Genomic DNA, 17,825 nt, shown 5'->3' with positions numbered 1-17,825 from the left:
CCATCTTGGAATTATTTCCAGTAGTCATTTGAGGGTCTTTGTGACTTGGAGACATGCTGGAATTTCAGAGGCTTGTTAGTATAACCCTACTTTGCAGGTAGAGAAAAGGTCTGTTTCACAGTCTTGTTTGTTTGTTTCACAGTCTTAAAACAGATTGATTGATAGCAAAATTCTAGAATAATTATTAAACTGAAAAAATAGTCCATGTAGCAGAAACAGAAAATGAGCATTAGCATAGGTGCCTAATACCTTCTCAGTATTGAATTGATTTTCATACTGAGTAAGGTTATTGTACACCTCTCCTCAAAGGCAGGAAATAGAACTTAATATCATAACTCATTTTTATTATCTGAGGAAATTATATTAACATACTGTTTTATGAGCTCTAGAATAATAATTCTATTTCATCTGCACATTCAGTTTTCTATATGTTACATATATGAAGAAAACATGTAAACATGATTTAATGGAGCTCTTAAAAATAATCTTTATAATGGTTCAGTAGTAACATGAAAAAACACCTTGCGTTAATTAACATCTGAATATAAAATACCTACACTATGATTACAGTTACATAAAATTTTGTGTTATTATGTATAAAGCCTAGAATAGAACATAGGAAAATACTGAAATGATGGAGTAGTAGATTTTTGTTATAAAGTTGTTTGTGCTATAAATAACAGGCTTTATTTAATTTTTTTGTGGGGTTTTTTTGCTTTTTTTTTTAGTAAATCATTTTAAAATAATTTCATACTTGCAAAAGTAGGTCAGGAGAGGAGTAAAGAATGGGTTCAAACTTAAAAACAAAAAAACAAAAATAAGTCAAAGAACTCTCATATTTCCCTCTTCCTGATTCACCTAGTGTTAACAGTTAACTGCATTTGATCCATCTCTCCCTCTGCATACACACAGACATACGTGTGTGCCCCCCTCCTCCCCTGGAAACAATATTTAGTCTTTTTCTGAACCATTTGAGAGCAAGCAACACATATGATTCCCCATCACTCCTAAATACTCCATTGTGTATTTCCCTAAAACAAGTGTATTGTCTTTCATAGCCACTGTAGTGGGTTCACATTTCCCCAACTTTCCCAGCAGTGTCTCTTTTCTTTCTGATTCAGAGTTCCACGTAGTTCCTCTTATGTTTACTTATGACTTGTCAGTTCCTCCTCTGGAAAATTTCCTCACCCTTTCCCTCCCTACAATGGCCTCAACATTTTAAAAAATGCAGACTTTACCTTTGGTGCTGACCTTCCTTAACCTGGGTCTATCTGACATTTCAGTAGGAACGGAGCTGAGCCATGCCTTCTTGGCAGGAATGCTACAGAAATGATCCTGTATTTGGCTCTGCATCATTTCAGTCACTTGCTGTGGACCCATTCCACCACTGGTGACATTGACCTCCGTTACCTAATCATATTGCAGTCTCATAGCTGTCTCCTCTGTAAAGGCACAGTGGTTCCCTTTGTATGTATTAGTATTTGGGGGGAAAGTACTCCAGTGTTACTAGTACCCTGTTCTGCCTGAATCAGTTGCCTCTGAAGGTTACTAAAGAGCGATTCTCTGTCTCTGTCATTCTACTTTTATTAGTTGGCATTCGGTATGGAGCGTCTTCCCTTCTCTCCCCATGTATTTGTTTACTCCTTCATTTACATTAACATGGACTCTGGATTATTCGTTTATTAATAAGTTCTGTTTTATTACTCTCATTTTGATGTTCGTAATTATCTCAGTTTTAGCTGGTATGGGCCCTTTGAGGAGGCTTGTGTATCATTTTGACATGTCCCTGGCATTCTTTGACATCCTCCTAACTAACCTTCTGGCGCAGAAGGTGACTCAGGCTTATCGTTTACAGTCCGTTCTTAACCTGGAGCTGCCATTTCTCCAAGGTACCTTGGTTCCTTTTAGCAGAGTATAGTGTTCCAAAACCAAGACTTGGGTGCTCTTTATGTTCATTGCTCCTGAGTTTTCATTGCCTCTACACTCTCTCAGCAGACACAGTTAGTCAGGATATATCTTTATTTTACATACATACATAAATACATGTATGTGTGTAGAAAATCTTGGCTATCATCATCCTCAATATATTTACTTATTTGCTCAATGTAACCAGTCTTGCAGCCTTAATGAGATCTACTGCCCCATATCTGTGGGTGCTGGTGGGCACACCACTGATGTCCTCTGTGCAGCTGCTGATCCCCCCACCACCCCAACCACCTCTCTATTGTCCAGTTTTTGTGGGGGTCAGTGGACATGCTGCCAAAGCACATTTGCGCTTTATCTGCTGGCCTGTTAACTATCCTGCTATGAGTCATCACCTACTTAATGTTCTATAAAGTATCAAAAAATAAACAGGATAGTGAAATATATCAAGTATACAAGAATTTTATTTTGTTGAATTTATTGTGGCTCCATTAGAAAAATAGTATTAGCTAATACTTGAAGATAGCCTTATTATGGCACTTCTGATGGAGTTTATTACAGCTGAATTTAATGGTAGAAAGATAATAGCAAAATTTCTTCTTTTTTAAGTGTTAAGTGTATTTGGGCTAAGTAATTTCCAATCTTAGCAGATAGAGAAAAAATGTAGAAGTAGATATGTAAAAAAAGTTTAATCATTCACTTTTTAAAAAAATTGTTGAGACTGGAATGGCTGGCTGGCTCACTCGGTGGAGCATACGACTCTGCCATCTCAGGGTCATGAGTTTAAGCCCCATATTGGGCTTAGAGCTTAGATAGATAGATAGATAGATAGATAGATAGATAGATAGATAGATAAAATTTAAAATTGTTGAGGCTGAATTGTTTTTATTTATGTTTCAGTTTGATAAAATATTTAAGAATTTCTTTGGGGTTTGTCTTTAAAATGGCCTTTGCTTAGACCATAAATATCTTGTCTACTAGGCAATGATAACTTGGCCTGTTTGCAAATGGAGTAGGATCTGTGTGTGGACTTATATATGTGTAAGATAAATCTTCCCACTTTTATGCTCACTTCTTACAGCAAATTTAGAGAACACTTCATTGTTCATGTAAAAAGATCGATTCTTCCCCCATACCAGAGCTGCCATTTAATTTTAATAATTAGTAGTTGTAAATCCTTCCCATGTGATATATATTAAACATTTTACATATACTGTCCTTATAACAACTTTATGAGATATGTATTATTACCTGTACATTATAGATGAGGAAAATGTATTAGCAGATTGCTTTTCTGTTCCTTAACCGTTTTAATTAACCTGTGCTGCCCCAAACTTGTTTTTTTTCTCAAGTTTATAATTTATTTCAATATTCACTGTTTAATTTGTTTTGTAGGGATCGGAAATTGTGCAATTTGGGATTAAAAGGCTACTATGTCAAAGGCAATGGCGATAATGCAGGTAATACAGTATAAAACGATACGGCCCTTTTTTTTGCTCAAAGTAAGTAATAGTGTATTGATTTTAAATATAATTTGTTATAATACTATATTTGTTGGCATAAAATATTATAAATGACAACCAGTAATCATAGACAGTCTTCATTTTTTATTATAACATGGCTTTAGAATCACTATCAAAGCACATCTTTTCTTTTTCTGTAGCTAGCTCCTGTATGGACTTGAGGACTCTTTTGCTCTATATAGCATTCCTTCCTGAGTTGTTGCCATTAGATAGGAGCAAGCTAAAATTTGAAGCTTTGAAAAGTAGAGAACATACGGTTTTTTCGCATAATTTCATTGTGTTGGAAGATAAACAGAGGCACATTAAATTTTTCAGGAGTTTATTTGAGCTTACATCTGTGCAACTCGGGCAGTGCCAGCTCCCAGACAGGAGCACCACTCCAGGACAGGAGTTAGGGGAGGGGTTTTTATAGAGAAGCTGTAGAAGCAAAGCAAGGAAATTGATTGGCTGTGCCTAAAGCAGTGACCTCATTTGGGGAAGCCTAGTTAGCTGTTTGTGATTAGTTGTTCTTAAGTGTTATTTTCTTAGCTTTGAGTGCTTTGATTCTGGCTCAAAGGCCTTCAAGCCACCTCAGTCTAATGATCTCCTTATTTAGATACTTTAACAATTATATAGATAAATTATTCAGGATAAATGCCAAGTGAACATCCGTAGTCTTCTGCCTGAAGTAAAGAGGCCACAATCTGGGTTAACTTTCCAAATAACAAATAGAATTTGTTATGTACTTTGAGTCTCACCTGGTTACCTGAAAACTGTCTTGCTCTCTCTCAGACTTCCCTCTATGACCCCACTTGTTCTTTCCACACAGATCTTTTTTGTTGCTCTAGATAGAGGGAAAACTAGCATGAGTTCGAACAAATCACTTTCTTCAGTTGATCACTGAATGAAATGTTTGGTTTGTATTTCAGTGCAATGTACAAATAAGGTTTCTTTGGACACCAGGCTCCTATTGAACATAAAGTATGCATACCATGAAAGGAACATAAAACTTAGCACATTTATTTTTCCTATTTGCTCTCTCCTGAACTTTCATAAGTTCATTGAATGGAGTGGTGAGTGGAATCCCCTTTATTATTCAGGTAGATATCTTTTTTCCCCCTCTTTGTTTTAGAATTTATACACAGAAGATTCCTCTTCTTTACAGTCCCCATTTTTGCTTTGTAAGATTCACTCTTGTATGGCTACGATCATTTAGCTGGAGTGCAGCTCAGCCCTAATTGAGTATGCTAATGTATAAAGTGATATTTATCTCACATTTTAAATGGTTAATGGAGCATTTGAATGGCATTTGTCCAATTAATGGTGTGATGCACTTTTATATAACTGTATTAGTATAAAGGTAAAATTGTTTTGTTATAATAAAACAGATTTTCTGGGAGAATCGGAGTTTGAAAGGATCTTCCAGTTCAGTGGATTTCAGACTTTTAATAGTAGAACGCTTTCATTAAATCATCTCTCTCACAGAATCACAGAATATAAATCCCAGTTGTGATTGAAATATCCATGAGGGGCCTAAAGACATACTTTTCACCTCTCTTATTATTACTAGCTCCTAAAGTAACTTCATAAATCATCATTTTAAATTCACTGATCTAGTCTAGTAATACTGCATATAAGGAATGTGAAAATGTAAGTGTTTTCCCTGTGGTTATTCTGCCATGTTTCCTCTTATATCCTCAGTACTTTGCACGGTGCACAGCTCAGTGGAGATGCTCAGTAAGTGTAAGTTGAACAGGCAGCTGGTAGCAGGCAGAGCCAGACTAGAAGTTGTCTCCTGATTCTTAATTGGCTATTTTTTCACTAGTGTGTATTACCCCTTAAAAGTGGTAACATTAGCAAAACTCTGGGTCTCAGGTTCCTCTTTAAAATGAGGATGAGGGGCGCCTGGGTGGCTCAGTTGTTTGATCGTCCAGCTCTTGATTTTGGCTCAGGTCATGATCAGGTCATGATCTCAGGGTCCTGGGATCGAGCCCTGTGTTGGGCTCCCTGCTCAGAGGGGATTCTGCCTGTTTCCCTCTTCCTCTGCCCCTCCCCCTGTTCTTGTGGGCTTGTGCACATGTGTGCTTGCTCTCTCACTCTCTCTCAGATAAATAAATAAATAAATAAATAAATAAATAAATAAATAAAGCTTTAAAAGATAAAATGAGAATGATAAAACCTGCATCTGCATTGTCTCTAAGATGAAGCTAACAAATGCTGTCTGTAGGAGACCAAGCTACAGAAGAGGAGGAATGTGGCACTGCAGAGTCACATGACAGTAAAGGCTTAGGCCTAGATGAAAGTGAACTTGATTCTGAGGCTGAACTCATGAGAAGTATGGGACTACCACTTCAGTTTGGTGGGATATCTGCACATAAGAATTTTGAGGTAAGTTACTTATATTTCTATTTCTTAATTTTCTTCAGAAGATACTACAAAGAATTTTTTTATCGCAAATCTAACATATTCATTAATTAGTGCATTCCCCCTCTTTTTAAATGTACATATTTATAAATTAATTAAAATGGCAAGTTTTTATATATGTCCATGTGTCATTTTTCCTCCTCCTGGAAACATAAATAGTAAGATTAACTTGTTTGTATAACCAAAAACCCAGGACGGGAGTTTGATGGTATATTATTTAATTTAATGCTTAAAATAGACTTGGATTCTCTTTCTCTTATAGTTTATGAGGTGATTTCAAACTTAAGTTATTTATCTTATGTAGGTGTCTATGAATACTAGAAATAAAGTTAAAAGAAAAAAGAAAAAGAAAAAACATCAAAAGAAGTACTTAGATGAAATTATGAGAGAATCTTGGAGACAAGAATATGAAGAAGATGACATTTTGGCTTCAGACGATCCATCTTCAGTTGAACAGTATGAGAGCACCAAGACATGTAAAATTCAAACCAAAAAAGACATTGAAACTGAAAATCTTCCCGTTGAAAATATATTATCTCCAAAGCTGGAAATCACAGAAAAATGGGAAAAGTATTGGAATGAATATGGTGGAGGACTATTATGGCAAAGCTGGCAAGAAAAACATTCAGATCAGACACTGTGTTCTGAACCTTGGAACATTCCTGATACAAAGGAGGAATGGGAACAACATTATAGTCAACTTTATTGGTATTATTTGGAACAATTTCAGTATTGGGAAGCTCAGGGTTGGACTTTTGATACCTCACAAACCTATGAAACAGATACTTGTGGGTCTAAAATAGAAGTTGACAATGAAAAAGACGAAAATTTCATGAAAGACTTAATGTCTTTTCCATCTCCATGTATTACAATTGATAGTGAATGCTCTAGTTCAAGTGATAAAGAGCATAATGAAATCCTTGGTGGAATTAGTAATATAAGTTTGAATTCAGAGGAAGTGGAACAGAGCCAGTTAGATTCTTCAGTAAGTTGTGATGGACGGCAGTGGCTAAGTGAAGTCAGCAGCAGCAGAGAATGCCCTGCTTCTGGCCAGAGTGAACCATGTAATGGAGGAACGAAGGACAGCAGCTTATCTGGAAACAGAAGCACAAACCAACCAGCTCAGGGTAAGATTGGCCAAGATTTATCCTACTAAATAACAGGAAAATTAACCTACTGAGCAAAATAATTAACACCTATCCTTTATGGTAGGGTTACACATGCCAGCTGCATTTTATAGTATCATACGATTTAATCCATATGTCACAAGTTGTCTGTTACCTTTCATGTAAATAAAAAGAATATTTGTTTAGGGTTCTCAAAAGTATCATTCCTTCCACTTAAACCTTGGTGGCCAGTGAATTAAAACTTGGAACTCCCTTGAGAAATTTAATAGAGTGGGTGTGGAACTTCAAAGTTTCTGTGGAGCAAATGAATATATAGGAGGCATATTAGAGAATTGTTCAGAGTACACAGTGGACATCAGGCAAGTTTGATTGTAAGTCATACTGGAATTTATTTCAGAACAAATGAAGTCTTGCTCTGTAGGGAATCTCAACAGGGCATGATATTAATTTATAACTGGAAGGGTTGACTTCAGAATTCTCGTAAAATACCCAGGATAAGGAACTTGGTTGGCTCCAGCCTAAGTGATTTAAAACAAAAGAAAACAAAACCTGTCTGGCAAACTGGTGTCTAAAGAACTAAAGAAAGCCAGTGAGAGGTGTGTTAAGAAAAGTCAGAGGTGGGTAAGAATGCTCTTGCTGGCAAGGAGAATTCTAACTGATGGCACCAGGAAAATGAGAGAGGAGAAAGTTTTTATAACTTCTGAATTTCCAGAAGGCCACTAAGTTGTCTTCTTGGCATCTTTGATGTTTGGTGCTAGAAAAGTCTGGTTTATAATATAGGACTTTCTTCCCAGCCTCATTCCTATATGAAGCAAAGGTTTCTGGCCTTTTATTTAACAGTTGGATTTGCTTTGCTCCTCAGATTGCCGATCTTCATCTAACTGAGAGTTTCCTTTAGAGAGTTACTAAAGGACTCTACCTACTTCTAAATTTCTTTCGTCTCTGTGCTCTTCCAATGGAACTTACTTAGGTATTCTCATTCCTTTCTGTTTTGGTGTTATTTTCATATTTTTTAAATAATGTGGTTATTTTATATTGGTCTTTTGATACTCTTTTATACTTTCCTGATTACTTTCTGTGCTGATTTTGACCATAAAAGTTGAAATATGTATACTGGCCAATGTATTTTCCCTTGTCTTACTCCTTCATGCTATTCCTATGATCATCCTCCCTTATCTTCCTATTTTTCCCTTTGTCGAACATAGTAAAGCTCATAGTCTGCGCCTCCTGTTGCCTATTTCCTAACTTATATGTATAGATTGTCCGTTTCTTTAATTAGTCCCAGGGTGAGTGCCATCAGGATAAATCTGAGAATTCTGGTTTTGATTTGTTTTAGATCCTGCCTTGCGATCAAAACACAAGGTGTAGGGCGCCTGGGTAGCTCAGTCAGTTAAGTGTCTGCCTTTGGCTCAAGTCATGATCACAGTGTGCTGGGATCAAGCCCCACATTTGGCTCCCTGCTCAGCAAGGAGTCTGCTTCTCCCTCTCCCTCTGCCCCCAGTTGTGCTCTCTCTTGCTCTCAAATAACTAAATTTTAAAAAACACTCAAAGTGTATATTGCATTTCTATGTAAATATGTTTTCTACTGTTTGTGGTTAGGTGTTCTCCTGAAATAGTCTGTGCCCATACAATCAAAGCCTCTCACTGTCTACACTGCAGTCAGTTATCCATTTTCAGTGCCTGTGCCAGTCTGAAGAAAGACAGACAGGTGCCTCAGTTGGAGCTACCACAAGTTGAAAATATTTTTTCTAAGTGGTGGTGCTTACCTTGCTGTTACTTTTAATTTAAGAGCTATATTAGAGATAATTAAATGTATTTGCTTCTTAATAAGGATAAATCATTTTTAATCAATGTATTATGCTGTCTTTAGAGTGATTTAAGTTAAAATTCCATCAAAATGTGGGGTGCCTGAGTGGCTCTCAGTTAAGCATCTGACTCTAGATTTCTTCTCAGGTCATGATCTCAGGATCATGAGATTGAGCCCCGCATCGGGCTTTATGCTCAGCAGAGTCTGCTTGAGATCTCTCTCTCTCTCTCCTTCTAAAATTAATTAATTAAAGTTCCATCAAAATATAATAACTCTTCAGCTATCACAAAGGTAACTGGGATTACTTTGTGTAGATTTGGATAGCTATGAGGAAAAAGTAGTTTTAGTTTGCTTTTTAAGTAGTTAAATCATGGAAACTTTTAAACTTTAACAGATAGACATAGCTATAGTTTTTTTATGCTCAGACTCTGAGTGTAGATACACAAAATAGGTAGATGTGGTCTGGCACTGTGCCTGATAATGCATGTACAGCTCATTGCAGGAAAGTAACAAAAGTATTTTGATAGCCTTTGCAAAAGGCAGAAGAGTTGTCAAACTAAAAGGGAAATCCACTGCAATATCTCTGCCTCTTTAGATTCACAGGACTCTTCAGAAGCAAACACAATCAAAGAAAGACCACATCCCAACAGCATTGATGGAGATGAGAGTGAAGAAGATCCACCTGAACGTAAGCCAAGCAAACTCAAGAGGAGGCAAGTTGCATATTACCTCTCTCTCCACAGTGTGGTAGCATAAGCACTGCTGTCCGTGAGGGAGGGGCTATAAAGTGCTTGTTATATTGCAGTACCGTTAATCTTGTGAGGAGAAAAGACAAGACATGCTAGCAAGACACTGCACCTTGGAACACCCAGCAAATCCCAACTCTTTCTCTGCCACAGTTTCTTGTTTCTAAAATGAAACTGATGCTTTTTTTATGAGCTCATTGGGAAGACAAAAACTAGCATGTAATATATCTGACAGTAGCTATCAATGGATGACAGCTTTTAACTAATATATAAGTTGATATGGTTTCTCTCACGGAAGTTCATTTTTTTTTCCAAAAGTCTGAGTGTATATTATCACAGAATTTTATTGCTAAAATAGACCTCCAGAAGTATGTAATCTAATGCTCTTAATCTATAGATGGGAATATTAAGACGAAATGGGGTTAAATGCCTTGCTCAGAGTTACACAGCAAAACAGTGGCAGCTCCAAGTCTAATACCTAGACCAACTCTTCTGGAAGCAGTGCTAGTATACTGTTGATACATAAACAAGTAGCAAGTAATATAGGTAGGATATGGTCAAATGCTAATTCTGTAAAATACAAGGAAAGGGTGGAAATTGCAGAACTTAGATATTAGCTAATAACATTTCTTTGACAGGATATGAAGTGTTCCACATAAGACTTTTATGTTCCATACAGCTTCTAAAGAAACAATATGCAAGCTTTGGAGGCTCATTAACTTAGTATATACATAAAAGCATGCCTCCATCGTGTTCTTCCTACGTGGTATACAATGCTCATTAATTCCTGCTTCAGTTCCTGGAGGCAGAGACTATGTGTGGTGTACTTATATTTCTGGAACCTACTAGGTCCACCATAAATGTTCAGTGACCTTAACTTAATTTGTAAGAATTATTTCTCACCACTTTCTCTTACTTGGTACTCTCACCAGGTAGTAGGGATCACTAGAAGGCATCCGCAATAGATCGATGATCATGGGTTACTTATTATCACTTGTATCACAACCTTATTCTTCTTAATATATTTTTTTTGTAATTTTCTTGGTTGCATTGATACATCTCAAATGTTTCTGACTTCGTTTTTAAGGAAAACTAAAAATAGCACTCTAAGGAGATTAGTTTAAGGCAATCTTTTTCAAAACAATCTCTCCAAAGGCAAATGGAGAGATCTGTATTAGTGTCACGTTCAAGAATAGAGGTAATTAGGATTTGAGTACTTATTGCTGTGTTCCAAACACTGCTGGGTACTTTATCAGATTTGGAAAATCTGATTAAACTACTCTTTCCTGTCTTCCCGGATTTGTGAGCTGTGGTTGATTGTTGGAATAGGAAAGTGTGTGTAGGTTGACTGTATGTCTCTTTTGATATTTGCCTGCTCTGGTGGGCTCTGGATGTAATGGCTTATCACTGTTTACCTTTTGTTTATTTGTTTAGCCATGAACTGGACGTTGATGAAAACCCAGATTCGGACCTTGATGACAATGGTTCCCTTCTAGGATTCAAGCATGGCTCAGGACAAAAGTAATTATACATAAATATAACATAAATACTGTTGTCTTCCTGAAATCGTAACACGTCAGCTATCTTCAAGTTCTCTGATATTCAAATAGCTAACGATGGTTAGAGATTTGATTGAATTTGAGATATTACAGTTAAAACACTAACCTCTCATAGAGACATTGCTACATGTTTGATATATTCACATGTGTTATTAACTCAGTTGTACTTCATAGCAATCTAACATCATTATTGCAATTTCATGGATAAAGCAACTGCAGCCCGCGGAGGTGTGACTTGGTCAGGATCACATCAAAGATTCAGGCCAAGCTCTTGAGACTTCTAAGCATGGCTCCCTTTTTCACCTTGCATCTCACATGTCTACCTTTATATACATCTGACATGTATAGCGAGCATGTCATGAAAAGTTCAAATCTGCAGTAGCCTTTTTTCTCTTTTATTATGAAAACATTAAAACTCAAAACAGAAGTAACAAAGAGTAAAAATCTTTCAAATCATTCCTCAGAGGTAGACAGTGTTTGGCATATATCCTTCCTAATTTACTCGTGTGTTTTTACATACATATAAACAGGTTACTCCCTTTTTATAAAACACAAAAATAGAATATTATACATGTTCTGCTGCTTGCTTTTTTCCCCTCAACAATGTACTATGAACATCCTGATTTATCAGTACATGCACATTTATCTTGTGTGTTTAATTGACCACCCTGTGTGTACTCCTAGGTGTTACTAAGATCTTGGCATATGCCCTTGCGGTTCCCCACAAGTTACTGTGTTTATCAATGGTTCATTCCTACTTACTGCTGAATAGTACTCACTGTATGGATATATCCCAGTTTTAACCATTCATCTATGCAGAGACGTTTGGATTGTGTGTGGTATTTTGCTATTACAAATAAAGCTGCTATGAACATTTGTATGTGGAAAGTACAAGTTTTCTCTGGGAATAAATGCCCAAACTTTTAAATCTGAAATTTATAAGAAATCTGAAACTGAAGAAAATAAAAGAAAACTGAAGGGTCTATTGCATATACCGTGAGGACTGAACTGAGTAGTTAAGGCACACTAAAGCCCTACCATTTTTTTTTTTTTTTAAAGATTTTATTTATTTATTTGACAGAGATAGAGACAGCCAGCGAGAGAGGGAACACAAGCAGGGGGAGTGGGAGTGGAAGAAGCAGGCTCATAGCGGAGGAGCCTGATGTGGGGCTCGATCCCATAATGCCGGGATCACGCCCTGAGCCGAAGGCAGACGCTTAACCGCTGTGCCACCCAGGCGCCCCAAAGCCCTACCATTTATGTCAGCTTGCACCAGTGATTTAAACCAAGATTAAGGTCTTTGATATTTCTAAGGGGTGAGACTTATTTTGTTAGTTGTAAAATTTTAACTGATACCTATATATTATGAAGTCAGCAAGAAAAGGACATAGATCTCAAAATTGACTTATAAATTGAATCCAAATTAGTACAGAAATACATGCTTATAATTATAATACTATGAACATATTTTAAACTATCAGTTGTCTCTCTTTTATGGTTCTTGAAGGCAGTTGCAGCTCATATAAGCATTTAAAGCTAAAGATCATAAAGATTAGTAATATAAAATATTTTCCTAATATTGCGATGTTTAAATTTCTGGCTGAATTTATTTCTGCGCACATACAGTTTTATTGAGAAATTACTTGGGTGGCTCTTGCTCTAGTACATTTGTGGAGATTTATTCTGTTACCTGGAATTTAACTTTTCTTCTATTTGGGATTCCCAGTTCTACTTAAAAGGATAACATCTGGGCCTGTGGGTGGCAAAGTCAATTGAATGTCCAACTCTTGGTTTCAGCTCAAGTCATGATCTCAGGGTCATGGGGCAGGCCTCCATGTTCAGCACTGAGCGTGCTAAGGCTTCTCCCTCTCCCTCTGCCCCTCTCCACTGTGTATGCATGCTCTGTCTATAAAATAAATAAATATTTTTAAAAAAAACATAAAATAGACTTTTTATAAAGAAGTTTATTATGGCTAGAAGATAACACCTGACATTTAACACTAAACTGTTCAGGAGTTTATAAGTGCTAAATTGTATATTACACTTTAAGTTTCTAATAGTCTGTGGGACTGTGGAAGAGGTACTTAAATGAGGTATGGTCAGAGAAGTCTTTGTAGCAGATCTGTATGATTTAGGACTGGAAAAATTCATATGGTTAGATCAGCAGATATTCTCTAATTATTTTGATAATACGAGTTTGCTTCTTTGGTAAGCTCTGATTAATTTAGGTTAAAAAGTTAGTGACCACTTTTAAAATAATTCATATCAACTATAGCCAAACTATGGAGAGAGCCCAAATGTCCATCGACTGATGAATGGATAAAGAAGATGTGGTACATATATACAACGGAATATTACTCAGCCATCCAAAAGAATGAAGTCTTACAATTTGCAACTGCCTTCAAGTACCATGTGAATGGAGCTAAGAGTGTATTATGCTAAGCAAAATAAGTCAGAGAAAAACAAATACCATATGACTTGACTCACGTGGAATTTAAGAAAGAAAACAGATGAACATATGGGAAGGTGGAGAAAAGAGAGAGAAACAAACCGTAAGAGACTCTTAATGATAGAGAACAAACTGAGGGTTTGTTAGCAGTGGGCACCCTGTGATGAGCGCTGGGGGTTGTATGTAAGTGATGAATCACTGACTTCTGCTCCTGAAACTGATAATGCACTGTATGTTAACTAATTGGAATTTAAATAAAAATTTAAAAGATAAAGTAACTCAAATGTACCAAAATCTATATTAAAGCGTTTTGGTATCATCTCACCATGAGAAAAAATTATATTTCCCTAACATGCAGGGGGGTTATATTTTTCTGCTATTTCTTTGTTACATTTTTCTATGTAATATCTGCTTTCTGTTGTATGCAAGGTATGTTGATATCCCCAACTGGTGTTTCACATTTACTTGAAAATTAGCATATGACCAAGACCTTAAACTCCTCTACATTCGAACTTTATTTCGTAATTTTTATAATTTAGAAAAATAAGATTAAAATGGTGGCTGCTAGTAGAAAAATAGTGAAAATTGTTGGTTTTATTCTCTTTTCATATAAGAAAACAAAGTCATAGAACTTAAGGTTTGAGTCAACTTTCTTTGGTTTGGTCACAGATACGGTGGAATTTCAAATTTCAGTCATCGGCGGGTCAGATACCTACAGAAGAATGTGAAATATAAGTCAAAGTTCTTGGACATGAGAAGACAAATAAATATGAAAAACAAACACATTTTCTTTACTGAAGAGTCAGAAAAAACATTCAAAAAAAGCAAAACTTTGACTAAGGTATGTATAAATTTTGTTCTTTATTTACAGATAAAATTTCATTTTGTGAGCTTGACTCTTTAAGTGGAAATTTCTATCAGATATAAGGGTACCTAAAATTCTCTTCCCCTTGCTTCCTAAAGGCATATATCATGTGAACCAAATTTGAAATAGAGTAAGTTGGAAGTAGTATGAAAAGGGGATGCTTTGAAAGCCAGTATCAGTGTCTGGGAAGATAAATAGATAAAATTGCTTTGTATACATAGTAACAGTGAGAATTTCTCATCTGCCTCAGGCTAAGTAGGATCTTGGAAGTCAATTTTTGGTCCAGCATTTTATTGTAAGCCTTAATTTTGAGGTCATCTAGAGGTAATCAATCAAACGTTGCCCTAACCAGTTCATCCTAATAGTCTCATGCTAATTTAGTGATTTACACTGCTAACTGGAATATTCATGTCCCCTCTCTTGGACTCTGCTATGCCTGCTGTCCAAGCACCTGAAAAACATGGGTAATTAGAATTATTTTTGCTTGGTTTGATGAGTGATACTTATCCATTATAGGAGAAAAAAACAAAAACACCTTTAGTGAGCAAAACCTTTGTATCAGTTACCTCTCCAGCAGCTCCTTCAGGCAACAAAACAAAATCTCAGACCCCGTTTTACCCTTAGGATACATTATCCTTCCCAACTTCAGCATTCTTCCAAAAATTGCGACAGATTTGTAGCTGGCTTTATTTTTGTTATATTTTAGATTGGTTGGTTGCTGGTGATATTTTAGTATTTTAGTAGCCCTAGTTATATCTGGAACACATTTCCCAGTATCCGACCAATCAGTCTTGAAGAACTTTTTACATGTTGGTTGTGATAGTCCCCATACATCCATCTATAGACAAAGACCAGAAACATAACTGCTAAGTATTGCCAAGGAGAAAAGAAATATGGCTGTTATGTCCTTAGATATCTGACTGATGTATAGGCACTGTCCCTTTGAAGATTCTGGGTTGCTGTCTATCCTCGTCTTCCAATTTCCTGACTCATAGGAAGGTCACAAAGATTTGTTATGAAGAATGTTCTTGTTACAGAAGTTTGCAAGGAAGTACATATCATCTGTAAACACCTTGTTAACATTTCTAAGAAACCCAGTTTTTAGGAATCATTTTACTGGCTCTACTCCATTAAAGGGCAGCTTGCATTCTAAAATAGCACTGCTCTTTTTCTTACAGATAGATGGGCACTAGACCTTTTTAGAGTTTATCTTTGATGCTAAGTACAATTTAACATAGCCTGGGCCATTGAAGAAAGGTCTGTATAATTTGAAAAGCTAGTAATAATGACTCAACAATAAGTAGGTACATTTGTAATGGTAACATCACATAGTATGGTTATATTGTTAGAAGCTTTTATGGAAAGCTACTGGGACAGCTTTATCCTCTTAGTGTTAATTGATCACAAGAAGGTCATCATTATGTGTTTAATCTGATATTTTCTTCCTTTTAAAGAAATCTTTAATAAGGTCATGGTATGTCCAGATACAAAAGTGTAGTTAGCTCAGAATTACTTATGTATAATTAGCTTGTATGATATAGTATACTTATTAGAGCTAATAATTACAACAGCTTCTCAGCGAAGTCCAAATGGTAAAACAGGTGGGAATGTTCTATGTACATTTGGAATTCATTCATGCTTGTAATGACTTACAATTTCAGGTAGAAAAATTCCTAAAATGGATTAATGAACCAATGGATGAGGAAGCATCGCAGGAGTCAGTTTCTCATGACAATGTGCAAGACACCTGCACAAGCAGTGATTCAGAGGAACAAGAAATGTCTGTTAAAAAAGGTGATGACCCATTGGAGACAAGTAATCCAGAGCCTGAAAAGTGTCCTGCCATGTCTTTAGCTGGTGAACTTGAAACAGAAAATAATGAAGGAGACAGTGCAGTAGTAGCTATTACAGATAAGGAGGATGGTATTACTCAGATTACGCCAGGTCCTCTTCACGTAGAAACTGAAGGTAAGACTAAGTATGCTTCAACTTGCTGATGAATTTAGATAATGTGCTTCCCTAGTCTTCATTTATGAATCGTCTATAACTAAGGATTCACTGCTGTTTATTTTTAAGTGGAGAGAAGACATAGCAAGTGTAAATGTGCTAGTGGCTATGATTTGGCACCAGAACACTACATTCTTGGCTGAGCAAGCATGATAAAATGAAAGGTCAAACACATGGGAAAACTGAGTACCTCTGTCTAGGCCATGAAGATTGGTTTGTGCCACTACCTTCTTCCCTGGGCTAAATGTGACTGGCAGTCCCTTATATCCCTCTTGAAATTTGGTATTGCCCTGGTTTTCCTTTTGATAATTCTTTTTTTTTTTTTTTTTTTTTTCTTTTTTGGCTTTTGTGGTAATGGTTGGGTAGTGGTAGTTTGGTGTTTGGATGGTACGCTGACATAAGGTATTTATAGTAGTTGCCTGTAAGGAATGCAGCAGGGAGTCACATTTTCACTTTATGCCCTTTTGTACTGTTTGAATGTATTCTACAGTAAATGTTCTTTTATAATTGTATTCAGTAGAACATTGAGTCTTTTATGAGGTAAAAATTTTGATTTGACGTGTATTCATTTTTATTGATGAATGATTTTAGGCTTGCTCTAGTGAAACAATTTATATTGTGATGGTCTCTCTCTTAATTTAGTAGTGAGGAAAATACCTCATTTGATTCTTAATTTTTTTCCTGTGTGTGTGTGTGTGTGTGTGTGTGTGTAGAGCTGTGTTCTTCTATCACATATTTCTTTCTCTTTCTAAAAAGCATACTCAAGGTAGATTAAATTTTTTTATTGTCATGTACCACTGATGTTCATGTGGTACTTACAGATTTCTAAAATGCCTTCATGTGCCTTATTTTCATTTACTGTATGAAATCACCCAGTGAGGTAGGTGGGATTATCCTCATTCTAAAAATACAGAAAGTAAAGCTCAGAGAAACTAAGAAATTTGCCTAAGATCACAGAGCCAGTCGGTGGCATAGCTAGGACTCAATACCAGGTTGTCTGATTAGTCCCATTTTCCCGCCCTCCCCAACTTCCCTAATTACCTTACCTCATAGTGCTGGTAGTTCTCACCTGGGGTGATACCACCACCTCAGGGTCATTTGGAAGACATTTGCTGTTAGAATGACCTGGGGGTACTGTCATTCAGTACTTTGGGTTGCTTAACGTTATGTCGTGTACAGGATGGTCTTGCACAGAAAGGAGCTGTTCACTCAAAATGTTAGTGTCCCCACTCCTAAAAAATTCTTACTACACTTTGCTGTTGATGACACCTTGTGCTGTTTGCAGTGATCAGATGACCATATTAAGACATAGTCCTATCCTTGAGGATCATTTAAATGTAGTAGTTTTATTTGTTAACTTCAGTTCTGGTCATTATACTTAGCTGTGACAGCAGTCTTTCTAAGTTGCTGTTTCTA

At 36.4% G+C, this 17,825-nt stretch overlaps 1 protein-coding gene across 2 annotated transcripts in view; it reads left to right on the top strand.

Moving 5' to 3' along the window:
* TGS1 (trimethylguanosine synthase 1) overlaps nt 1–17,825 on the top strand; it is a 39,018-nt gene that overhangs the window by 2,128 nt on the left and 19,065 nt on the right. Inside the window, exons 2-8 of one of the 2 annotated variants that reach the window (XM_045789074.2) lie at nt 3,319–3,383; nt 5,653–5,813; nt 6,154–6,976; nt 9,379–9,496; nt 10,964–11,050; nt 14,207–14,378; nt 16,064–16,370. In XM_045789074.2, coding sequence (XP_045645030.2) covers nt 3,319–3,383; nt 5,653–5,813; nt 6,154–6,976; nt 9,379–9,496; nt 10,964–11,050; nt 14,207–14,378; nt 16,064–16,370 — 1,733 coding nt within the window. Of the gene's footprint in view, nt 1–3,318; nt 3,426–5,652; nt 5,814–6,153; nt 6,977–9,378; nt 9,497–10,963; nt 11,051–14,206; nt 14,379–16,063; nt 16,371–17,825 lie in introns of those variants that run through there. The other variant, XM_087864876.1, reaches the window with a different exon arrangement.

This window comes from Ursus americanus, chromosome 9, assembly GCF_024610735.1.
Source record: "Ursus americanus isolate L20-20 chromosome 9, mUrsAme1.1.p, whole genome shotgun sequence".
NCBI lineage: Eukaryota > Metazoa > Chordata > Mammalia > Carnivora > Ursidae > Ursus > Ursus americanus.
Note: the sequence above shows the minus strand (reverse complement) of the source record. Positions and strands in the feature narration are given on the sequence as shown.